This window comes from Scyliorhinus canicula, chromosome 2 (assembly GCF_902713615.1).
Source record: "Scyliorhinus canicula chromosome 2, sScyCan1.1, whole genome shotgun sequence".
Classification (NCBI taxonomy): Eukaryota; Metazoa; Chordata; class Chondrichthyes; order Carcharhiniformes; family Scyliorhinidae; genus Scyliorhinus; species Scyliorhinus canicula.
This window is the reverse complement of record NC_052147.1, coordinates 92,741,493-92,767,189: the sequence shown is the minus strand read 5'-3', so window position 1 is coordinate 92,767,189 and position 25,697 is coordinate 92,741,493. Positions and strand designations below refer to the sequence as shown.

The 25,697-nt window shown below is 47.3% G+C and overlaps 1 protein-coding gene across 2 annotated transcripts in view; it reads left to right on the top strand.

Moving 5' to 3' along the window:
- Nucleotides 1–25,697, top strand: part of LOC119956176 (transmembrane protein 87A-like) — a 104,875-nt gene that overhangs the window by 15,120 nt on the left and 64,058 nt on the right. For both annotated transcript variants that reach the window (XM_038783116.1, XM_038783106.1), the window contains exons 3-6: nt 3,608–3,702; nt 6,672–6,788; nt 10,377–10,427; nt 21,256–21,333. In XM_038783116.1, the coding sequence (XP_038639044.1) occupies nt 3,608–3,702; nt 6,672–6,788; nt 10,377–10,427; nt 21,256–21,333 (341 nt within the window). The remainder of the gene's footprint in view (nt 1–3,607; nt 3,703–6,671; nt 6,789–10,376; nt 10,428–21,255; nt 21,334–25,697) is intronic.

Below are 25,697 nucleotides of genomic sequence, written 5' to 3'. Positions count from 1 at the left end.
TGCTGCAACGTCGCCTCCTCCATCCCTTTCAACTTCTCTCCTTGCTCTCTTATCTAGGCCGCATTCTTCGACACAGCCGCCGTTACCGGGCCAATCGCCTCTTCCACCCATGTTTTCACCACAGCCATCATTTCCCTTTGCATCACCTCCATATGCTTGGCAAAACAGCCTTTCAAATTCTCCGGATATCACTTTGATCAGAGATTCCATTGTGAGGAGGGCGGCCGTACATTGTGCTCCTTCCCCTGCCATCTTTTTTCCCGCCTGAGACATCGACTCACTCAATGACGGATTTCTGTTCACTCCCTTCTTTCCACGCTTCTTCTTCTGGGCCTTTGACATCATACCCCTATCTAATATCTTCCTCCACCGACTTATTCAAAAATTGCCCCTCAGATCGGGCATTAAAGTTAAAACAACCAAAACCTCTAGCAGGAACTTCCCAATGTGCGACCTCTGTCTACATGCCGTCACTGGAAGCACAGCTGTTCTTTTTATACCTTATCTAATAATTTTTGACACCACTATCAAGTCTTCCCTCAGTTTCCCTTTTCTTCAAGGAGAACAACCACAGCTTCTCCAACCTAACATTGTAACTACTATCTCTCAACCGTTTCTCAGAAATCTACTCTGCACCTGGTCACGGACCTTCACGTTCTTGCTAAAGTCCGGTGACCATAACTGGATGTAAAGCTCTCATTGAACATAGAACAGTACAGCACAGAACAGGCCCTTCGGCCCTCGATGTTGTGCCGAGCAATGATCACCCTACTCAAACCCACGTATCCACCCTATACCCGTAACCCAACAACCGCCCCCTTAACCTTACTTTTTAGGACACTACGGGCAATTTAGCATGGCCAATCCACCTAACCAGCACATCTTTGGACTGTGGGAGGAAACCGGAGCACCCGGAGGAAACCCACGCACACACGGGGAGGACGTGCAGACTCCGCACAGACAGTGACCCAGCCGGGAATCGAACCTGGGACCCTGGAGCTGTGAAGCATTTATGCTAACCACCATGCTACCATGCTGCCCTCTCGTTGTGGCCGAACCAGACATGTGTCTCGAGGTTTATCGCAAAGCTGCTAACTTGACAATGTAGAAGTGGCCACTCACTAGCCGACATATCCCGACCTTTTCCTAGTTCGGAATCCGCTTTATTCTACTAGATGAGAAACCAGCGCAGTTTCCATATGAATGCATTGGTGGCGTTTGTCTTTTTGCAATACATGTCTTATAGTTGAAATTGTATATGATGAGCCGGTTTATGATTTTGCCGCAGCTAACAAACTGAGAAAATAATTTTTGACTTCTGTTTTGACTTCAGTGAGTTACATAGAACATAGAAAAATACAGCACAGAACAGGCCCTTCGGCCCACGATGTTGTGCCGAACCTTTGTCCTAGATTAATCGTAGATTATCATAGAATTTACAGTGCAGAAGGAGGCCATTCGGCCTATCGAGTCTGCACCGGCTCTTGGAAAGAGCACCCTACCTGAGGTCAACACCTTCACCCTATCCCCATAACCCAGTAACCCCACCCAACACGAAGGACAATTTTGGACACTAAGGGCAATTTATCATGGCCAATCCACCTAACCTGCACATCTTTGGACTGTGGGAGGAAACCGGAGTACCCGGAGGAAACCCACGCACACACGGGGAGGATGTGCAGACTCTGCACAGACAGTGACCCAAGCCGGAATCGAACCTGGGACCCTGGAGCTGTGAAGCAATTGTGCTGTCCACAATTCTACCGTGCTGCCCTTGAGAACAAATTAATCTACACTCCATTATCCTACCAAAATCCATGTACCTATCCAATAGCCGCTTGAAGGTCCCTAATGTTTCCGACTCAACTACTTCCACAGGCAGTGCATTCCATGCCCCTGCCACTCTCTGGGTAAAGAACCTACCTCTGATATCCCCCCTATATCTTCCACAACAGCAGAAGGTGGTCCCACAGGAAAGGCGGGAAGTTTAAATAAAGGGGGATGTGTTTCTGATGCGAACAATAAAGAATAGTTAATGTCAAGCTATGACATTTTCTTTTGTTCATACCTGAAAAACTTGGGCCAGTAGAGATGATTGATATCTTGCAATATAATTTTTTTTCACAATGCTCATGATCTCATGCACAATTATACTTGTCATTGGTGATCTATTCAATCTTAATATTAAAGTGCAGTTGAATTCAGAGCAATAGGGTCACAGCCCTTGCTCATTGTGCACAGATTGCAAATCCCTCCCATGCCCAAGGAGCAGCTTTCTCTGCCAGAGAGAGAGAATATTAAAGGTTCCTCGGAGACATCTTCTGCTAATGGGCAGCATGGAGCATAGTGGATAGCACTGTGGCTTCACAGCGCCAGGGTCCCAGGTTCGATTCCCTGCTGGGTCACTGTCTGTGCGGAGTCTCCACGTTCTCCCCGTGTCTGCGTGGGTTTCCTCCGGGTGCTCAGGTTTTCTCCCACAGTCCAAAGACATGCAGGTTAGGTGGATTGGCCATGTTAAAATTGTCCTTGGTGTTCAAAACAGGTTAGGAGGGGTTATTGGGGTTTGGAGGATAGGGTGGAAGTAAGGGCTTAAGTGGGTCAGTGCAGATTCGGTGGGCCAAATGGCCTCCTTCTGTACTGATGTTCTATGTTATTCATCTGCCAACTCCTTAAAACTTGTACTTCTCTCTTTGTGTTTAGTTTTTTTAAAATAAATTTTTTTGAATTTTAGAGTATCCAATTCATTTTTTCCAATTAAGGGGCAATTTAGCGTGGCCAATCCACCTACCCTGCAAATGTTTTGGGTTGTGGGGGTGAAACCCACGCAAACACGGGGAGAATGTACAAACTCCACACGGAGTGACCCAGAGCTGGGATCGAACCTTGGACCTGGGGTGCTGTGAGACATCAGTGCTAACCACTGTGCCACCGTGCTATCCTGTGTTTAGTTAATAGTATTTCTTCCAGCACCAGCCCACAGTATAACTCCATACCTGTTGATTTTAAGTGATTAATGTTTCCCACTAGGTTTGAATAGAAGACCCACTGCATTTTTATACTGATAGTGTATAAACCAGGCGAGCATTGCCTGCTATGTTTTATTGGTTCTGGAGTGTACAGTAGTGTTTCGGCACAGTAGCACAGTGGTTAGCACTGTTGCTTCACAGCACCAGGGACCCGGGTTCGATTCCTGGCTTGGGTCACTATCTGTGTGGAGCCTGCATGTTCTCCCCGTGTCTGTGTGGGTTTCCTTCGGGTGCTCCGGTTTCCTTCCACAAGTCACGAAAGACGTGGTTGTTAGGTGAATTAGACGTTCTAAATTCTCCCTTTGTTTCCGAACAGGCGCCAGAGTGTGGCGACTAGGGGATTGTCACAGTAACTTCATTGCAGTGTTAATGTAAGCCTACTTGTGACATTTAATAAAGATAATCATTATAATGTTTCTATTATCTTTCTAAAAGGACCAGTGACATAAAATGTACTAACAAAGGAGAACAGTACTGTCAGGTTGTGAATCACTTACACTTTTCCTTCAGAGCCTAAGACCTTTTTTTTAAATGTCTAGGAATTCAGTATTGCTCATTCTTTCTTTTGTTCTTGCATCTAGTTCTTGATGAGAGCACATGTGATCCTACACAGACTTTTAACATTTCCTGGTACCTCAGGTATTCACACTGCTACAATGAAGTCTTCAACATGCCCGTAAGTCAATTTGCAGTAGTTTAGATTTGCAAGTTCTATTGCAGTGCCGTTTGCAAATCTTTTGACATGGACTACAGTTCCAATTTGCTGGATGAATGTAATGAGACCTGAATCCCAGGTCCCGGTTATAACACCATTACATGTGATAACACCACCCACCAGGTACTCGGTCTATACTCGTGCGACTCGGCCAACGTTGTCTACCTCATACGTTGCAGGAAAGGATGTCCCGAAGTGTGGTACATTTTTTTTCATTTTTGTAAATAAAAATTTAGATTACCCAATTATTTTTTCCAATTAAGGGGCAATTTAGTGTGGCCAATCCACCTACTCTGCACATTTTTGGGTTGTGGGGGCGAAACCCACGCAGATACGGGGAGAATGTGCAAACTCCACACGGACAATGACCCAGAGCCGGGATCGAACCTGGGACCTCAGTGTCGTGAGGCAGCTGTGCTCACCACTAGGCCACCGTGCTGCCTTCGAAGTGTGGTACATTGGCGAGACCATGCAGATGCTGCAACAACGAATGAACAGACATCGCGGGACAATCACCAGGCAGGAATATTTCCTTCCAGTCGGGGAACACTTCAGCAGTCAAGGGCATTCAGCCTCTGATCTCCGGGTAAGCGTTCTCCAAGGCAGCTTTCAGGACACGCGACAACGCAGAATCGCCGAGCAGAAACTTACAGCCAAGTTCCGCACACATGAGTGCGGCCCCACTCATGAGACTTGGATTCATGTCTCATTACATTCATCCCCCACCATCTGGCCTGGGCTTGCAAAATCCTACCAACTGTCCTGGTTTGAGACAATTCATTCACACCTCTTTAATCTGGGGTTACCCCTGGATTTTTAAAGACTTAATTACCTGCAAATTCTTGCATTATCAGCATTGTCTGGCATATTTGAATGTGGCTGTGTATATGTTTCTGGAACATACCTCTTTATTCACCTGAGGAAGGAGCAGTGCTCCGAAAGCTAGTGTTTGAAACAAACCTGATGGACTTTAACCTGGTGTTGTAAGACTCCTTACTGTTGTTTTGCTAAATTAGCCATTTGCCTGAATTTTCAGATTGTTGTTGCCAGAGTTACAGGGCTCATGATAATATATTCTTTACCACCCTTGTGCTCAATTGTGGGGAAGTTATTGAAGCTGTCATTAGGGACTGATTGAGTGAGCACTTGAATTAAATAAGACGCTTTGTTAATGAAATTTAAAGAAGGGAATGTTTGTGGATGGCTGGAACATAGAAATATGAGTTGGTCATTCACTCTTTCAAACCTGCTCCACCATTCAGTTAGTTCATGGCTGATGTGAGATTGGGGCAAGTGGGAGCACAGAAAAAGAGATCCACATTTCCATTGTCCTTTGTGTGAAAAATGCTTGCCGAGTTTGATCCTGAATGGCTGAGCACTTATAAAATTATGCCCCTTGTTCTTGATTTCCCTGCCAGAAGAAAGTTTTCTGTATCCACCTTTCCAAATTCTTGAACATTTTAAACACTTGATCAAATTCATGGTGTATGCAAGGGAGTACAAGTAAAATTCATGCCTCGAAGACCTACTAGGAAGCAGTCCTGTGTCTTACACAACTGCTGACCATGCTCATGGTCCCAAATGTCTGTAAATCATACACTTTGACCAGTTTATTAAAACGATTTGCCCAGATGCCCTTGATTGATGCCAGATGAGATGAACAAAGAAAAAAAAGGTTCACAATTCAACACTATTAACAAATACAATAAATGTTTACAGACAGCAATTATCCCAAATAACCTCAATATTATTTGCCCAAGATTCTAATGCTAACCGTGCTGATGAACTCGATTGAGCTGTGGGTCCAGTTCTTTGAGTCTCTGCTGTCTCAGGGTCCTCATCTGGGAAGGTGCTCTTCCGTCTGTCTCTGGATCACTGCCGAGTCTTGTCTATGGTCTCAGCGTCTTATTTTCGCTGGGATAGTCTCTCGGTGTCTCTTTTTAACCCCGTCTTTGTGCCCTTCGAATAGATTCTCTGACAGTCAACCAATGAGGTCACTGGGTAGGGGTCCCAGCACCTAAGGTCGATTATCTCCGATCTCCGTTTGCAAGGCAAGTCCAGATGTGCCTGGCTTGCCCGTCTCTGACCAGTGTATTCAAACTTGACCTGTTCAAATTCCCATCAGGCCTGGCTGCAGGCTGTTGACTGTGGTTTAATTTAAAGTGTCTGATTCTGTGTCGGGCCCACAGATCAGGTTGTTGGCCATCTGACCACACAAATATCATCAAAGACATGTGAAGTTACAAATCAAAAACCGGCTACGTTTATATTGTACCTTTTCATACCTCTTAACAGTGTTAGGCAAGTGGGAGCACTCTCACTTGTGAGCCAGAGGTTTGCGAGTTCATGTCCCGCTCTAGATCCTTGAGCATAAAGCCAATGCTGCACTGACAGTGATGCCACCTTTTAGGCGAAGACATTAAACCAAGGTCCAATCTTCCCCAAGTTGTGGATGTAAAAGAACCCATGACACTTGTGAAGAAGAGTGGGGGCATTCTCCCTAGTGTCCCAACAAATACTTATCCTTCAACAAACATTCCCAAAATTAGATTGTCACGCTCTTAGCACATGGCTGTTCATTGGAACTTGCTGCCTGGGAACAGAGACAACAGTTGAAAAGTGTTTTATTACCTGTAAAGCACTTCAGAATATCCAAAAGCCATAAGCTATCCGACACAAATGCCGGTCTTTATCTCAAAAGCCCAGTGAATTAGTTTGAACTGTGTTCTGTATGTCATATTCTGGGGAGTACATTGGCAGCAGATGTAGTGTCCGGCTGCATACCTTAAAAGGAAGGCACTTATTTTCATCCCAATTTTATCCATGTTCCTGCCACACCTCCTTTCTGCCCCCCTTTCTGACCATTCCCCATTCTACAATGAAATATTGATGCCTTCAGTTTATATAATTCTGTATTTCATTCATTGCAGGACGAGCAGAATATTGTGTACTTTGAAAATAACAGAGAAGTACATGATGGATGGTCGGGAAGCTATGCACAAAATTTCATAATTATTAACAACTGCACAGAGCGCCTTAAAACACAGGTAACTCAGAGCAGTGTGAATCACAGAGTGCAAGGTGTGAGCACAGTGGTGTGTCTGTGGGGTGGGTTCTGTTGTGTGAGGGGAAGGGGGGGTGATTCTGTAGTTTGTGTATAGGGAGGGCACAACTTTACAGTTTCTGAGAGCAAGGCAGTTAATAGTGTAGTGTGTGTGCCCAAAGGGAGTAATTCAGTAGTTTGTGTGCCCCCGGTGGACGGGGACCGAGGGGGGGGGGGGGGGAAGAGAAGCAATTCAGTAGTTTGTGTGCCTGGAAGGGGCAATTCTGTAGTATGCGTGCGTGGAGGGCACTGTTTTGCAATTTGTGTGCATGGAGGGCGCGTCTTTGCGGTTTGTGTGCACGAAGGGCACAGGTTTGCATTTGTGGAGGGCACGGCTTTGAGGTTTGCGTTCGCAGAGGGCACGGTTTGCGTTCGCGGAGGGCACAGCGTTGCAGTTTGTGTTCGCAGAGGGCACGGTTTGCGGTTTGCTTTTGCGGAGGGCGCGGTTTTGCGGTTTGCATTCGCCGAGGGCACGGCTTCGCGGTTTGCATGCAAGGGGGCGCGGTTTGTGTGTGCGGAGGGTGCGGTTTGCGTGTGCAGAGGGCGCAGCTTTGCGGTTTGCGTGTGCGGAGGGCGCAGCTTTGCGGTTTGCGTGTGCGGAGGGCGCGGCTTCGCGGTTTGCATGCGAGGGGGCACAGCTTTGCGGTTTGCGTGCGTGGAGGGCACGCCTTTGCGTGCGAGGAGGGCATGGCTTTGCAGTTTGCGTGCGAGGAGGGCATGGCTTTGCGGTTTGCGTGCGCGGAGGGCGCGGTTTTGCGGTTTGCGTGTGCAGAGGGCGCGGTTTTGCGGTTTGCGTGCGAGAAGGGCATGGCTTTGCGGTTTGCGTGTGAGGAGGGCACGGCTTTGCGGTTTACGTGTGAGGAGGGCACGGCTTTGCGGTTTGCGTGCGAGGAGGGTACGGCTTTGTGGGCTTGGCTTTGCAGTCGTGGCTTTGCGGTTGTGGGGGCGTGACTTTGCGGGCGTGGGGGGGGCGTGGCTTTCTGCTTTCCGTGCCCGGGGGGTCAATTCTGTAAGTTGCCTGCATGGTGTGGGGAATGCCTATGTAGCTGCGGTGTATGCGTTGTGCCACTGTAGATTACACATGCGAAGGAAAGCCGCCTTTGTAACTTGTGCACATGTGGGTGGCTGCTCTTTTATGTGTGTGTTGCCAGGGTGTGATTCTGTAGTGTGCAGTATTTGGGAAAGAGGAAGCAATTTGCCTGGGACGGCCTTCTGTCCTGACAATTTGTTAACTATTGGCAGTCCAGAGGGCTTTAAAATAAAAGTTGGGAGATGGGTTTACATAAGAGGCAATTTACAAAGTTAGCATGCAGCATTAATAACAACAAGTTGGATGAAGTGATAGCATTATAAATGTTTGTTATGATAGATGTTACAGAGACATATTTGCAAGATGATCAAGGATGTGAACCAATTATTCAAGGCTATTCTGGAAATATAGGAATAAAGGAAAAGGAGGTGGGTGGCTGTATGAAAGGATGAGATCAGTACAGTAGTGAGAAATGTTCTTGGCTCAGAAGTTCAAATATAAAATCCATTTAGGTGGAATTGAGAAATCTGAAAGGGAGCAAGTAACTGGTGGGAGGAGCTTAAAAGTCCCATCACAGTTGCTACGCAGTCAAATTGAGTATAAATTAAGAAATAATGGCGGCTTGTAAGAACAGTACTGAGGCACGGTAGCACAGTTGGTAGCACTGTTGCTTCACAGCACCAGGGACCCAGGTTCGATTTCCTGGCTTGGGTCACTGTCTGTGCGAAGTCTGCATGTTCTCTCGTGTCTGCGTGGGTTTCCTCCGGGTGCTCCGGTTTCCTTCCACAAATCTCAAAAGACGAGCTTGTGAGGTGAACTGGACATTCTGAATTCTACCTCAGTGTACCCGAATAGGCGCCGAAGTGTGACGACTAAGATTTTCACAGTAGCTTCATTGCAGTGTTAATGTAAGCCTACTTGTGACACTAATATAATAACGATTATTATTAATCGTGAGTGATTTTAATCAATGTACAGATTGGAAGGTATCCTTCATGATGAGCACATAAAATGTATTCAGGACAGTTTCTTAGAACAGTGTTTGGGAATCAATCAGTGATGAGACGGGTTTAATCAATGATCTCAGTAAAGGGCAAATGATCATAATATAATGAGAGTTAGAAACCTGGGCATGAACCTGATATCTTTAACTTAAATAAATAAAATTATAAAAATATGAAAGCAAAGTAGTACACATTGGGCAGAGAAATAGGTAAAAAGACAAGATGATAGCGAAGCAGTGGTAAACATTTAGTATGCGATTTCATAACTCTCAACAGATGATTGAGGGAAAAAATGCTTCTACAGGAAAATAACGTTTCGTGGCCAACTAAAAAAGTTAAGCATCATATCAAATTGAAAGAAAATGCATGCAATGCTGTGGAAGTTCGAGATAGGCCGGAAGATTGGGCAAGTCTTAGAAGCCAAAAAAGATGACTTAAAAACATACTAACGATGGTGAAAATGGAATACAGAATAAGCTAGCGTGGAATATGAAAACAGATGGCAAGAGCTACTACAAGTGGAAATAAAAATGAGAGTAGCTAAGGTGAACATTAGTCCTTCAGAGGATGAGACTGGGAAATAAGGAAATGGCAGAAAATTTTAACAAGTATTTTGTACCTGTTTTTAGGGTAGAAAACAAAATCCCAATGATAAAAGAAAATCAAGGGGCAAAAGGGAACGAGATAATTAAAACAAATTACTACCACGAGAGAAAAATCACTAGGAAAACTAATGGGACAAAAGGCTAGAAGAAAATTCCCTGGGTCTGATGACCTGTATCGTAAAAATGTAGCTGCAGCGATACTCAATGTATTAGTTGTAATATTCCAAAATTCCATAGATTCTGGAAAGATTCCAGCAGATTGGGAAACCACAAATTAAATACTGCTGTTCAAGAAAGGAGGGAATCAGAAAGCAAGTGCCTATACACCAGTTAGCGTAACATGGGTCATTGGAAAAATGTTGGAATCCATTATCGTGGGTGTAGAAGTGAGATATTTAGAAAATCATAATACAGCCAGGCAGAACCAACATGGTTTTACAAAAGGAAAATTGTGTTTGGCAAATTTATTATAGAGCTCTTTTAGTACGTAACAAGCAGGCTGGATGAAGGGGAACCAGTAGATATAGTGTATTTAGATTTCGAACAGGGATTCAGGAAAGTGCAAGAAAAGAATTAACAATACAGGATAAGTGCTCATGGTTTTATGGGGAATATGTTAGCATGGATAGCGGATTGGCGAACAAGAAGCAGTCAGGAGAAATGGGTCACTGTCAGGTTGGCATGCTGTCACTAGTGGGGTGCCACAAGGATCGGTGCTGGGGCCTTAATTATTCTATCAAATCTACACTGCATATATCCTTCCGAAGATGCGATGCCCAGATCTGCTCACAGTACTCCTTGTTGTCTTACCAAAGCTTTGTATAACAGCCTAACTACTACCCACTTGCAGCTTTTTTTTCCCCCAAGGTAATAATGTAATTTTTCTTTTTCAGTACCATCATCCATCTTTAATCCATGTGAAGAAATTGGAGCCCCTGAAAGAGGTGAGTGCATCTTGGGGTTAGTTCTTTTTTTATTTTTTCATGGGATGTGAGCTTTACCAGCTGGACCAGTTCTATTGCCCATCCCTTTTTAAAAAAAATTTTTTATTTTCCTTTTTCACAATTTTTCTCCCGAATTTACACCCACCACCAACAAACAATAACCAACAACAAATATCTCAAACCCATAACATTAACAACGATCCCATCCTCCCACCATGCCCATACATCAGCCCGCATGTTAACATAAACACATGACAAAAAAGGAATCGGGGATTACCCATAGTCATCTTTAACATACATGGCCCCCTCCTCCCCAACCCACCCACACATCCCCCCCCCCAACTAATGTTCGATGTTATCCAGTTCTTGAAAGTGCATAATAAATAGTGCCCATGACTTGTAGAACCCCTCCGAGTTTCCCCTCAGTTTGAACTTAACCTTCTCAAGGGTCAAGTATTCCAACAGGTCCCCTCGCCACGCCAGGGCACAGGGTGGAGAGGCCGCTCTCTATCCCAGCAGGATCCGCCTTCGGGCGATCAACGAGGCGAAGGCTATGATATCTGCCTCCGCACCCGTTTCCAACCCTGGCTGGTCCGACACCCCGAATATGGCCTCCCTGGGACCCGGGTCCAGTTTCACATGCACCACCTTGGAAATTACCCTAAACAGCTCCTTCCAGTACTCCCCTAGCTTTGGACAGGACCAACACATATGAACGTGATTAGCGCCACCCCCCCCCCCCCCCCCCCCCAACGTTCACACACATCTTCTACCCCTTCAAAGAATCGGCTCATCCTCGCCCTCGTGAGGTGTGCCCTGTACACCACCTTCAGCTGTATCAGCCCCAACCTCGCACACGAGGTGGAGGCATTCACTCTCCGGAGTACCTCACACCAGACCCCCTCCTATATAACCTCTCCCAACTCTTCCTTCCACTTTGCTTTGATCCCCTCCAGTGGTCCTTATCCTTATCCAAAATAGCTCCGTACACCGCTGACACTGTCCCCTTCTCCAGTCCCCTTGCCACCAGCACCTCCTCCAACAATGTGGAGGCCGGTTCCTCCGGGAAACTCTGTATCTCCTTCCTGGCAAAGTCCCGAACCTGCATATATCTAAACACTTCTCCCTGTTCCAGCCCATACTTCGCTTCCAGCTCCCTCAATCCTGCAAATCGACCCCGAAGAAACAAATCTTTTAGGGTCTTAATCCCCTTCGCTTCCCATTTCCGAAAGCTTCCATCCCACCTCCCTGGCTCAAATCTGTGGTTCTCCCAAATTGGCATTTCTCTCGACCCTGCCCCCAACCTGAAGTGTTGGCGAAACTGCCTCCAGATTTTCAATGAAGCTATTGTTACCAGACTCCCTGAGTATTTCCCCGGAGCTATCGGGAGCGGGGCCGTAGCTAGTGCTTTAAGCCTCGACCCCTTGCACAAACTCTCCTCCATTCTGACCCACTGGGAATCAACCCCACTGACCCAGCTCAGCACCTTCTCCACATTCGTAGTAGTGCATCAGGTTCGGGAGACCCAAACCCCCCTGCCTGCTTTCCCCACTGTAGCAGCACCTTCCTCACTCTGGCCACCTTCCCTCCCCATATGAACGAGGTAATCCTTCCCTCAGTCTCCCTGAAAAAAGACTTTGGCAGGAAAATCGGTAGGCATTGAAAAATAAACAGAAATCGCGGCGACACATTCATTTTAACCGCCTGGCCCATCCCTAATTGCCCTTGAGCAAATGGTAGTATGCCATCTCCTTGAACCGTTGGAATTCATTCGATATGGGTACATCCACAGTGCTGTTAGGAAAGGAGGATTTTCACCCAGTAACAGTAAGGGAAGAGCGGGGTGGCATAGTGACGCAGTGGTTAGCACTGCTGCCTCGTGGCACTGAGGTCCTGGGTTCGATCCCTGCCCTGGGTCACTGTCCGTGTGGAGTTTGCACGTTCTCCCCGTGTCTGAGTGGGTCTTATCCCCACAACACAAAGATGTGCAGGGTAGGTGAATTGACCTTGCTAAATTGGCCCTTAATTTGGAGAAAACATAATTGGGCACTTTAAATTTATAAAAATAAAAAAAAACGTCATAGTTCCAAGAGGGGGCTGGTTTTACTCAGTTGGTTGGACAGCTGGCTCGTGATGCAGGCCAATAGCGCAGGTTCAATTCCCGTACTGGCTGAGGTTATTCTTGAAGGTCCGCCTTCTCAACCTTACTCCCCGTCTGAGGTGCGGTGATCCTCAGGTTAAACCACCACCATTCAGCGCTCGCTCTCAAAGAGTTATCTGGTACTATGGCGACTTTTCAATGGATCCAAGTCAGGATACCTGCAGATAGATGGTGGTGTTGCCAAGCATCTGCTGCCCTTGTCCTAGGTGGATGAGGTTGTAGGTTTGTAAGGTGCTGCCACGGGGGCCTTGGTGAGTTGCTGCAGTGTATCTTCTAGATGGTACACACTGCTGCCACCCTGCGCCAGTGTTTGAGGGAATGTGCGGTGCCAATATAGTGGACCTTGAGGATCTCTATAGGTACTTTTTGACTTCCTCCACCAGGCTGGTCAGGGTCCATTTGTGGATCTGTAACCAGTCTCTGGCTATTTGGATCCCCAGGTATCGGAATCTGTTTTGGGCTATTTTGAATGGGAATCCCTCCAGCTCTGTCTCTCCCCCTTTTGGGTTCACTGGGAATGCTTCGCGTTTGCCCAGGTTGAGTTTGCAACCTGAGAAAGTTCTGAACTCTTTTAGGATCTGCATGATTGCTTTCAGTCCTTCCTGTGGCTTTGAGACGTACAGGAGCAAGTCATCTACATAGAGCGAAAGTCTGTGCTCACTGTCTCCTCTCTGTCTCTGTCTCCTGTTTGTATGCCTTACAGTTTTTCACACCCCGAAGGGCTATCGCCAGGGGTTCGATTGCTAATGCAAACAGGAGCGGGGACATTGGGCATCCTTGCCTTGTGTCTCTTTGCAGCTAGAAGTATTCAGAACTGGTGGTGTTAGTTCTGACGATCGCTTTGGCAGCGTCGTGCTGGAGTCTCGCCCAGGTGGTGAATCCTGCTCCTAGCCCAAACTGTTCAGTACCTCGAGGGCGTACTTCCATTCGACTCTGTCAAAGGACTTTTCTGCGTCCAGGGAGACAATCACCTCTGGTGTTCTCGCCCCAGGGGGGGTGTCATTATTAGTTTCATCAGCCGTCTGATGTTCGCAGTGAGTTGCCTACCCTTGACAAAGCCGTCTGGTCTTCAGCGACCATCTCCGGTATGGCGTTCTCCAGCCTTTTGGCCAGGACCTTTTCGCGTCCACATTCAGCAGCAAAATGGGTCTGTATGATCCACATTCCGTCGTATCTTTGTTTTTTTGGGTATCAATGAGATTGTGGCCTGTGCTAGCGTGGGGGCAAAGTGCCCCTTGCCAGCGAGTCTGCGAACATGTCCCTTAGATGTGGGGCCAGGGCTGGTGTGAATTTTTTGTAGAAGTCCGCCGGGAACCCATCTGCTTGGAGCTGATGCTCTCCACGATTTCTCCCAGATCTATTGGTGCTTCCAGCTCCCCCTGTCCTCCCCCACAATTTGCATTGAAGTCCGTCGAGGAACTGTTTCAACCCCGCGTCCCCATCAGGAGTTCAGTAGAAGATCTCAAATGTTTGATTGACCTCTTTTGGTAGCGCTACCAGTCTGTCTCTACCATTCTTTAACTGCGCTATTTTCCGCGTGGCTGCCTGCTTTCTCAGGTGGTGAGCCAGTAGGCGGCCAGCGTTTTCTCCATGTTCATAGAAGGTCTCCCGTGTCTGGCGGAGTTGGTACACTGCTTTCCTAGTGGATAGCAGGTTAAAGTCCATTTGTCGCTTTTCCCTCTCCGACAGCAGCTCTACGGTCGGGCCTCGGAGCATTTTCTGTCTTTCCTCCAAGATGGAGTCGATCAGCTGTTGCCTGGCCTCCCTCTCTTCCTATCTCTGTGTGCCATGTAGGCTATTAATTCCTCTCGGATCACAGCCTTCAGTGTCTCCCAGAACGTGGAAGGTTGAGACTTCCCCTTCCGGTTGTTAGTCACGTAATCGCCTATTGCCCGAGATGTTTTTTGGCAGGAGGCCTTGTTGGCTAGGAGGTCCGTGTCCAGCCTCCATGTGGGGCACTGGGCATGGCCTGTCTTCAACCTCACATCCACGTAGTGTGGAGCGTGGTCAGAGATGACTATTGCGGAGTACTCTGCTCCTGTCATTTCTGGAAGCGCCAATTTCCCCCACTGGAAAGAAGTCGATACGGATATATACATAGAACATAGAACGATACAGCGCAGTGCAGGCCCTTCGGCCCACGATGTTGCACCGACCTTCTGCACTTGTGAAAAAAACAAGAATTCTTTTTCACCCGGGTGCAGGAACCTCCACGGGTCCTCCGCCCCCATCTGCTCCATAATTGCTCCCAGTTCCTTCGCCATTTTCCCTGTTTTGGGGTTTGATTGGTCGGTCAGTGGGTCCTGTATGCAGTTGAAGTCGCCACCCTATGATCAGTCGGGGATTTCCGCCATGGTCTTTTTTATAAAGTCTGCGTCATCCCAGTTGGAGTGTACACATTTATCAGTGCCCCTTCCAGGACACCACTGACCATGACGTACCATCCCTCGGGTTCCGTAACCGTCCTAGTCTCAGTAAATCTCGTCCTCTTGCTAATCAGTATGGCCACTCCCTAGCCCTCGTCCCGTAGCATGAATGGTGCGTCTGTCCCACCCAGCCCTTCCTTACCAGTAGTCTGTCCTTCTCCCTCAGATGTGTCTCCTGTAGTTAGAGTATGTTAGCCTTCAGGCTTCTCAAGTGGGTGAAGAATCTGGATATTTTCACTGGGCCGTTAAGTCCCCTTATGTTCCAGCTGACTATCCTGGTGGGGGGTTTCTGACTCACCAGTCCTGCGGGATTAACCATAGTTACCTGGTGGATGCGCCCCTGCACTCCGGGGGATCCCTTTGTTAGGGGGCTGTCCAAAATGGCCACGGTCGCTGCTCTCCCCATGAGGTCGGCCCCCTGCGCTCCGGGTTTTCCCTTTATCCGGGAGCCACCCAACATGGCCGCCAACTGTTGTGTACACCACGTGGGTGCATTCCTGCACTCCAGGGTCACCCTTTGTTTAGGGACCGTCTAAAGTGGCTGCTTGCGGCGCCATATTGATTCCTCAGCCTGCTCCATGCCAGCCGAGGCCTGTGTCTGTTTCGCTGCCAATCCTGTCCCAAACTTCTGACCTTTTTCTGTTCCGTGAACCTCCCCCGTTTCCCCCCCCCCCTTTCCTCCCCGCCTGTATTCGCCCTCCTTTCTGTCCCCCCCCCCCCCCCCCCCCCCCCCCAATTCCCCCCTTGGCCAGACGCTCCCTCTCCCCTGAGAGGTGTGTTCCGGCCTCCTTTACTTCTTACTTCCCGTGCTAGGCCTCCCTGCTAGTACAGTGGCTCCCCTCCCAGGGCTGTTCTCACCCTGTCTCTGCTCTGTCTGCCCTTCTCCATTCCCTTCCTCGCGCCCCCCCCCCCCCCCCCGCCCCCTCTCACCTGTTTCCCCTCTCCTTGCTTCCCTCTCTCTGCCCTCCTACTTTAGTCCAAGAACGGGCACCACAGTCCGCGCAAACAAAGTCCATACAACAGATCTTGGTCCCGTTTCGTCCTCCACTTTCCGTCTTTTCCTCGCTGCCCTCACCGTTGCTGCGTCTGTTCCTTTTCTAGATTGTTGGTCTTTACCAACTCTTCGGTCCTCCGCTGGGGTTCCGAAGTAATGTTCTTTCCCTTTATAGGTTACCCAGAGTCTGGCTGGGAACAACATGCCGAACCGCCGCGCGCGCCCCCCCACCCCGGCTCTTGTTGAGCGCTAATTTTGCCTTATTGAATTCAGCCCTTTCGCAATGATCGCTCTCGGCTGCTCCCCAATCTTGGATTTTGGCCGGAGCGACCTGTGTGCCCTGTCGAGTTCCTGAGGGTTTGGGAAGCTGTTCCTCGCGACCACAATGCCCAGGCTGTGAGTGATGTAGGCTGGACCTGTTTTCCTGGTCATCTACCTTTCGCCTCGGTTTCCCGCAGATGGGTCGCGCGTGTGTGTCAGGAGGCTGGTGGGATCGCAGGGAGCAGTTCCCATCTGCCGCCACCGGCTTTTAAGAATGCCGGCCACGGGCAGTCCCTGATTAGTTATGGTGTTTGAGGGGGCGGTGCGAGGCTGGGCTGTGTGCTGGTCACTGCACGCAGAGCGGTGGTGGGGTTGGGGGAGGTGAATGGGCTGACGGGCGTCCACGTGGACACGATGCTAACAGTGGTGGCCCCATCTTGGAGCTCCGCTCCATTGCTCGCCCTTTACGCGCTGTTCGGCTCGCCCCCTGCCACCGATCGGCAGAATCAATCTGCGGCTACTTGTTCAATGTCCAGAATAGTGTCCGTTTGCACTCGCACGACGGTAAATAGTGGTTGGGAAGTGGTCTGTGACTGGGGTGGGTACAATGAAAGGAAGCCCAGGCCAGGTTTGTCGGAATACTGATTAACGAGGCCAGTCAGTAGGGTTGTCATATGTGAACACTGGAAGAAACCTACAGAGTCATCACTTTGTGTCGACACTCTCTGGAAAGCAGGAAGTAAGTGCTATAGGTGAGAATGAAGCAGAAGGTGACTTGGATGTTTGGATAGTGCAATGCAGTGGAACCAGTAAGAAATAGTGTGAAATAGTGTATGACAAGTTACTTCATCTCCCCTAAAGTCGTAGTTTGTAAAGTAAAAATAAGATTGTACTTTATTTCTATAATTGGTTAAATTTCTAAAGAAATGGGAATATATTGAAAACAAAGTTTTTGTGTGTAAATGTAAGGATGCACATGGTCACTGTTTTAATTTTTAGCAGTAAAAAGTCATAAATTTCAAAAAATTAGGTCTTCAAAATAACGTTTCAAAGTAAATAAAAGAATGCCAGCCGCAACCAGCCTTTAAATATGAACGATGAGTCTTTCTGCCAGAGGCAACGGCAGAGAGAAGGTCATGCATCCGGTACGTCACTGCTTTGGGTGCAAAATCAGAGGTGAGATTCCTCATTTTGGAGCTTTCATTTTGTGAAGAACTGAAGATGGGTCATTTTGTAATAAGGTAGAGGGCCAGAGATACAAACAGACAAGGATCTCACAACTAAATCTGCTGGAAAGAGCTTCCCAGGAGAGTCCACTGCAGGACAAAGCAGTGCTGGTGTGAGCTGTATCCCGAGCTTCAGGGCAAACAATTAAGAAGAAACTGGAATAGAGAAAAAAGCAGTATAAAGATGATTTTTTGAAATATGGCTTTAATTGTGCCAATGCAAATCAGGATGCATAGCCCATGTGTGTTATATGCAGGTAAGTACTGACAAATGAAGTTTAAAACCCTCAAATCTTCAAAGACATTTGAAGACAAGCATGGAGAGTTTGAGGACAAACGTCTTGATTTATTTCAAAGCATGCAGCAAGAACTTAAATCATCAGCTGAAGTCCTTATCAGAAATGTAACATTGAATGACGAAGCAAGAGAGATCGTGAGGACCAAACAGGCTCACCTGCCGCATTAAAAGTAAGCAATAATGGGGTATCGCGAAGGTCGGCCGGTATGGGTCGGGAACGTCAGCTGGCATGTCTCACAAACGTCGGCCAGCATGGGTTCCGAAGGTCTACTGTTTGGTAAATGTGGGTCCCGGGGGGAAAAAGTTTGAAAAACACTGCTCCAGATCATCCTGCCTTGGAATTATATTGCCATTTCTTCACTGTTGCTGGGTCAAAATCTTAGAACTCTCTCCCTAGAAACACTGCTGTTTAAGAAGGCCACCACCTCATGCCAAATTAGGCAACGTTAACAAATGCTAGTCTTACCAGCAACACCCACACCCCATGGATGAATATAAAGCACATGACACTCCCAATAGCAGCACAGCAAAATTTGGTTATTTCTGTGGATTCCTCTGTCCCTTCCCCAATCAGTGTAGCATCATCTGCCCTATTTAAATAGAACACAAATGCATCCTCAAAGTTTACAGTTGTTAGAAATAGCCATGCATAAGAAAATATAGTGGCATTTCTATATTCAGTGGTGTGTTCAGTTTGGTTTGGATTGAATGGTGTATGGTTTCCCCATTTTTGAATTTGTTTTTGCGATGTGGGTCACACAGACAAGGTACCATTTATTGTCTATCCCTAATTGCCCCTAACTGGCAAGAGCATTTCAGAGGGCAGTTAAAAGTGAACCAAATAGATGTGGGTCTGGTGTCACATATGGGCCTGAATGGCTAAGAACAGCAGATTTACTTCCTTTGAGGACCAAAATAAGGCAGGTGTGTTTTTATGCCATAAGCAGTCACATGATCATCGTTACAGATACAAGCTGCTTATTCCAAATCTATTAATTGTGTCAACTGCTGGGATACAAATTGAATCTTGGAAAAAGCGAGCAGTTCCCGATAAATGCCAGGGGGCAGGAGAGGAGGGATGGGAGTTGCCGTTCCGGGTGTTCGGGGTGAGTTTCCGCTATCCTGGGAGACAGGTGGCGTGGAGTTGGGCCCAGCTGCATATGTTGAACTTGGCGCGATTGTTGAACTTGGTGGAGGGTATGAAGGCGGACTTCAAGAGGTGAGATGTGTTGCCCTTGCTTTTGGCAGGGCGAGCGCAGACAGTGAAAATGACGGTGCTACCCAAGTTTCTGATCCTACTTCAGACCCCCCCCCCCCCCCCCCCCCCCCATCTTTGTTCCTAAGTCCTTTTTTAGAAAGATGACTGGGATGATTTGAGGTTCATGTGGGTGGAGAAGGGTGTTTCTGGAGGAAAGGGATTGGGGGGTGGAGGGTTGCTGGCTTTGCTGAGCCTGAATTACTACTAGGCAGCAAAAAAGCAAAGGTTCGGAGAAGGGCGGTGGAGGAGGAGTCTGTTTGGGGCGATTGGAGGCGACATTGCGTTGGAGGACCAGTTTGGGGGCACTGTTGTTGGTGCCCCTACTTTTCTCGCCAGTCCGGTACTCCCATGAGCCCGTGCTGGTATCAGCGTTGAGGGTTTGGAACACTTTGAAAGGCATGTCTCTGTGGGCGCCGATATGTGACAACCAATTTGATAGGTTTGTGCTGGTGAGGCGAGACACGAGGTTCTGGGGGTGGCGGCAGTTGAGGATCGAGTACTTCAGGGACTTGTTTGCGGGAGGAAAGTTTGCAGGCTGGAGGAACCTGAAGGAGATTGCTGGGAACATAGAACATGCAGTGCAGAAAGAGGTCTGACTTACTTAAGCCCTCACCTCCACCCTATCCCCTTAACCCAATAACCCTATCTAACCTTTTTGGACATAAGGGCAATTTAGCATGGCCAATCCACCTAACCTGCACATCTTTGGACTGGGAGGAAACCGGAGCACCTGGAGGAAGCCCACACAGACATGGGGAGAACGTGCAGACTCTGCACAGACAGTGGCCCAGCAGGGAATCGAACCTGGGACTCTGGTGCTGTGAAGTCACAGTGCTAACCACTGTGCTACCGTGCTGCCGAGATGTATCAGTTGCCCAAGAGAAACTGGTTCAAGTACCTGTGGTTGAGGTACTTTGTTAGGAAAAAGGTGAGATGTCCTTTTCGGAGCTGCCACCTCCGGTGCTGCAAGACACATTGTTGTCTAAGGTTGACATTGGGAAATGGACAGTTGTGGATATATGTGGAGAGCTGGTGCATAGTGAGGGCACTCCTGTGGAGGAGGTCAGCTGCAAGTGGGAAGAAGAGCTGGCGGCGGAGTTGGGGCTGGAATGTGGAGGGAAGCCCTGCAGAGGGTGAATGCTTTCTCGCAGTGTGTGAGGTTAAACCTCATCCAATTTAAGGTGGTGCACAGAGCCCACATGACAGCCTCTAGGATGAGCTGGTTCTTTTCATGGGTGGAGGATAGGTGCAGGGCGGGGGGGGGGGGGGGGGGGGGGGGGTGGGTTGGCGAACCATGTGAATATGTTTTGGGCGTGTCCATGGTTGAGAGGATTTTGGAAGGGGTTTTCGGATGTAATGTCTGAAATTCTGGGCGTAGGGATGTCTCCGAGTCTGGAGGTGGCAATATTCACAGTGTTGGAAGATCCGGGAGTTTAGGTGGGGAGAATTTCTGCACCTGGAGAAAGTTAAGTTCGCCATACATTGCATGGAAGAGGGGTTCACCCTGAGGTAAAAACCGGTTATCGACTTTTTAAAAGTAAATTGAGGCGTCAGAGGGGGGAAAGAAGAGTTAGGGGTATTTTGTTTGGGAGGGAAAGGAGGCGGGCTTGGGGTGACGGGGTTGTTAGCTTTGTTACCTGTTGTTGGTTTGGCTTTTATATTTTTGTATAGATGAAAAATACCTTCAATAAAAATATTTCTTCAAAAAAATAATTGTGTCAACTGCTGTGGTGGGATTTGAACTGATATCTCTTGATCATTAGTGTTGGCCTCTTGTGCACTTTGCTGCCCTGTCATGTGAGCCACCTGTTGCCTGAATCTGGGAAATTCTGCTGGCTGCAACTTCCCGTACCAATGCTGTCAGCTGCAAGGGGAATTGAAAGGGGCTTTGTAGATGCCAAGCACCTGGGGAAATGGCCATTAGCATGAGCAAAGTTTTTGGTACGGCATTAAAGGACAGCCAGTTCATTAACGTGTCTTTGTTGGGATAGGGAGGAGTAAGAATGTAATATTTTTTAAGGCTTGCCTACTGGTGGGGCTAGGATGTCAGAATGCAAGAAATAATGGGTTTCGACCAGAAATAGGTTGAATCAAGGTGATGTGGAGTCTTTCAAATTAGGATAAGGATTTTCAAGACCAGAGGAGGAAATTGAGACAGTAGTAATGCAAAATAAATAAAGAGCTGTTTTTCTTTTTGTTTTCAGAATCCAAGAAGCACTCAAGATGACACTAAAGATAATACAACAGTCGAAGCAATTCCCCCTTCACACTCTACATTTGAGGTGAGTGCAACAGAATTGTGGAATTTCAGTTGGTGGCTGTTTCATTGAGAAGCTCACATTAAGACGACCGTTATTTAGGGCCTTGATGAGGTCACATCGAGAGTACCGAGTGTAGTTTTGGTAGGAAACCTAAGAGAAGATATATTTGCCTTGGAGAAAGTACAATGAAAGTTCACTAGCTTGATTGCTCTATGAGGAGAGGTTAGTAGACTAGGCCTATATTTCCTAGAATTTAGAAGAATAAGTGATCTATTTGAAACATATAAAATTCTTACAGGGCTTAAATTCTGGGAGAATATTTTCCTTGCTGAAGAATCTAGAACATGGGAATCACAGTCTCAGAATAAGGTTTGGCTATGTAGGGCTCATGAGGAAAGATAGGGCAGCACGGTAGCATGGTGGTTAGCATAAATGCTTCACAGCTCCAGGGTCCCAGGTTCGATTCCCGGCTGGGTCACTGTCTGTGCGGAGTCTGCACGTCCTCCCCGTGTGTGCGTGGGTTTCCTCCGGGTGCTCCGGTTTCCTCCCGCAGTCCAAAGATGTGCGGGTTGGGTGGATTGGCCATGCTAAATTGCCCGTAGTGTCCTAAAAAGTAAGGTTGGGGGGGGGGGGTTGTTGGGTTACGGGTATAGGGTGGATACGTGGGTTTGAGTAGGGTGATCATTGCTCGGCACAACATCGAGGGCCGAAGGGCCTGTTCTGTGCTGTACTGTTCTATGTTCTATTTCTTCACTTAAGCATTGTGAATCTTTGGAATTCTGTACCCCCAAGATCTGTTGATGTACATTCAAGACAGATTTTTAGGTACTGCAGGATATGAGATTAGAACAGGAAGATAACGAGAGCGGCACGGTGGTTAGCATTGCTGCCTCACGGCACTGAGGTCCCAGGTTCGATCCCGGCTCTGGTCACTGTCCGTGTGGAGTTTGCACATTCTCCCCGTGTTTGCATAGGTTTTGCCCCACAACCTAAAAGATGTGCAGGATAGGTAGATTGGCCACACTAAATTGCCCCTTAATTGGAAAACAGAATGAATTGGGAACATTAAATTTATTTTAAAAAAACAGGAAGATAACAGTTATCAAATTATTCAATAGTAGGTCAGGTTTAAAGCACCAAATGGCCAATTCCTGCAACTATCTTGCGTTTTTCAAATAATTTCAATGCAAATTTTAGTTTGTAGTTTTCCAAAATTTAGAGTATCCACAGTTTTTTATTTTTGTGATTAACGGTCAATTTAGCGGGGCTTATCCACCTACCCTGCGCACCTTTTTGGGTTGTGGAAGTGAGACCCACGCAGACACTGGGAGAATGTGCAAGCTCCACACGGACAGTGACCCGGGGCCAGGATCGAACCCGGGCTCTCAGCGCCATGAGGCAGCAGTGCGAACCACTGTGCCACCAAGCTACCCCAAGCCGGCAAACTACTTCAATACATAATTGACGAGACTTAATTCTATGCAGTTCTTTGGACTCGTCCGTTTGTGGAGTTGCAGGAATTCTTTGAAATTTTGTCTTTCTCCTCCGGGATTTCTGCTCCTCTCCTTCAAAGAGCTAGTCTGATCCCCAGGGGACAGCAGCTATACTTTACCCAAGTTCCACAGATACAATCTTAATGCAAAATACACACTATTCCACATTTCTGTCAAATCTGGTTACAGGTCCAGCTTCTCAGCTGAACTAATCTACTGAGACAGGGTTCCCCTGCCACCCCGGCCCATGTTGGCCAGGTGACAGTTCAGTGTGTACACTCAAGCAATGTCCCAGTTTCTTAGCCACACTGCTGCTAACAATTGCTTCTGGGCTTCCCTGAGCTCCAAGTCTCAACTGCGCCAAGCAAATGCTGATCCTTTGTTCCCCTGAGCTTCACCTCTTTGCAGTCCAGAGCTCCCAGCATCTCCTGGGCTATTCTGTGTCCCATCCCCCCCCTCCCATCAGCACAGAACTATTAGCAATGCTTCAGCTGCATGGGACTGACTCTCATCTTCGTCTGTTCCCCACAGGCTGTTGATCACTCTTTGCCCCTTGAACTGACCTGTGACCTTTTCAAATTTCCCAACAGCATTCCACCCCTGTACTTAAGCAGGGTCTAATGAATGCAATCTATTCTGTTCCTTAAGTGTTACAATCTCTGGTCATTGACTTCAGGAAGCAAAGTACAGTACACACCCCTGTCAGCATCAACGGGGTCGAGGTGGAGATGGTTAGCAGTTTCAATCTCCAAAAATCTGTCCTGTTCACCCATGTCGACGCAACCACCAAGAAAGAACAACAGCGCCTATACTTCCTCAGGAAACTAAGGAAATTCAGCATGTCCACATTAACCCTTACCAACTTTTACAGATACACCATAGAAAGCATCCTATCTGGCTGCATCACAGCCTGGGGTATGGCAATTGCTTGGCCCAGGACCGCAAGAAACTTCAGAGAGTCGTGAATACCGCCCAGTTCATCTCACAAACCTGCCTCCCATCCATTGACTCCATCTATACTTCCCGCTGCCTGGGGAAAGCGGGCAGCATAATCAAAGACCCCTCCCATCCGGCTTACTCACTCTTCCAACTTCTTCCATCAGGCAGGAGGTACAGAAGTCTGAGAACACGCAGAAACAGACTCAAAAACAGCTTCTTCCCCGCTGTTACCAGACTCCTAAGTGACCCTCTTGTGGACTAACCTCATTAACACTACACCCTGTATGCTTCATCCGATGCCGGTGCTTATGTAGTTACATTGTATACCTTGTGTTGCCCTATTGTGTATTTTCTTTTATTCCCTTTTCTTCCCATGTACTTAATGATCTGTTCTGTTGAGCTGCTCGCAGAAAAATACTTTTCACTGTACCTCAGTGCACGTCACAATAAACAAATCCAGTCCAGTCAACCAGAGGTCATCCATCTTGCCTGCTCTCTTTTCCCCCCTCCAACCAGGTGCTAACTCTCAAAATCACAAGCAAAAATGGCAAAAATTATTGATTTCCTCACCAGGACCTCAAGCCTGTGGAACTTCTTGCACCCTCCTGAGTTTGAAAACGTGTTTCAATTAAGTACCATTTCCTAATTTATCTCTTCTTTTACCAGTTTTGTTAAAGCCTCACTTGAGCTCACTTGACTCTTCCTGGGATTCTCTAAAAATCCTTAAAGTATGGAGCTCAAAGGCAAAACAAATGAGGTGTTTTAAACCACATTCAATCCACTGTAATATTCTTCTCCTGAGATTGGGATCAAGGAGTTAAATCGGTATACATCTGGCAGGCCTGGTGCTTGGGCATTGGAAAAACTCGTGCAACTCCAGGAATTAATCCTGATCATGTCCAGGCTAGTGGTGGCTGATGTGGGGCACTTCCAATTTGTGTTTGTTGTCTTCTAAGAATACTGTAAAATTGAATGTGAGTGCTGAAAGTCAAAGGACAAAACAGTTTTGAGCTACTGCTGAATCTGTGAATGTACTGTGGAATCACTTTCATATTTCTTGCAGTCTTTTTCCCTCTCACCATCTGTCTCCAAGCTTTCAGTCTCACTGATTCTGTTCTTTCCTCTTCGTGGTTCGCTGATGATTTGACTTGGTTGTTTATCAAAGGACCTAGTCACAAAATGTTGATTAAATGGTCCCACGTTGTGTTTTACTTGTCGTGCTTTTAACAGGCTTTACAAATGGTATTGATTTCCACGTTTGTTGGGTCATAGCTGTCGTCTCCTATTGAATTAAAGTTAAACCGAAAGCCAAAAAGATCAAATATATGGGGCTGAATTCTCTGCCGATTCTCTATTTTGCCAGCAGCCTGGGGGTTTCCGACAGTGTGGGGCTGCCCCACAATGGGAAACCCTATTGACCAGCCGGCGAAACGGGGAATTTGGACGCCGTGCCACACCAGAAATCTGGTGAGGCTGGTCGGAGAAACCCGCCATAATTCCTCAGCAGCATAAAGGGCCAATTAAGCTGGATGCCCATCAATTTCTCACAGTTAATGGCCTATTGGATCCACTTGTAATAGTACCATTTTTACTCTCCAAAGTAGCTAAACGAGCATGTAACAAGAACTCCCAAGTGTTTCATCCTTCTGTGGAATGCACAAAATTTTCAGCAACATAGTCTTATTTAATGGTATAATAATCCTGGTAAAGATAAAATGAAATAGTGAAAGCAAAACTGATGGCATAAGGGAGAGAGGAAGGGGGATCTGCTGGCAACTGCATCCTTGGACAACTGTCCTATGAATAAAATGTTACAAGTATTACCGAAGAGCAACCTATGCAGTCATATCTTGATTGTCCGTTACCAGAGTCAGAAAAGATTTTTGTCATTCAACTTTTTTTGGACAGCAATTGCAATTGTCACACAGACTAGTTGGATGCAGCCCACAACCT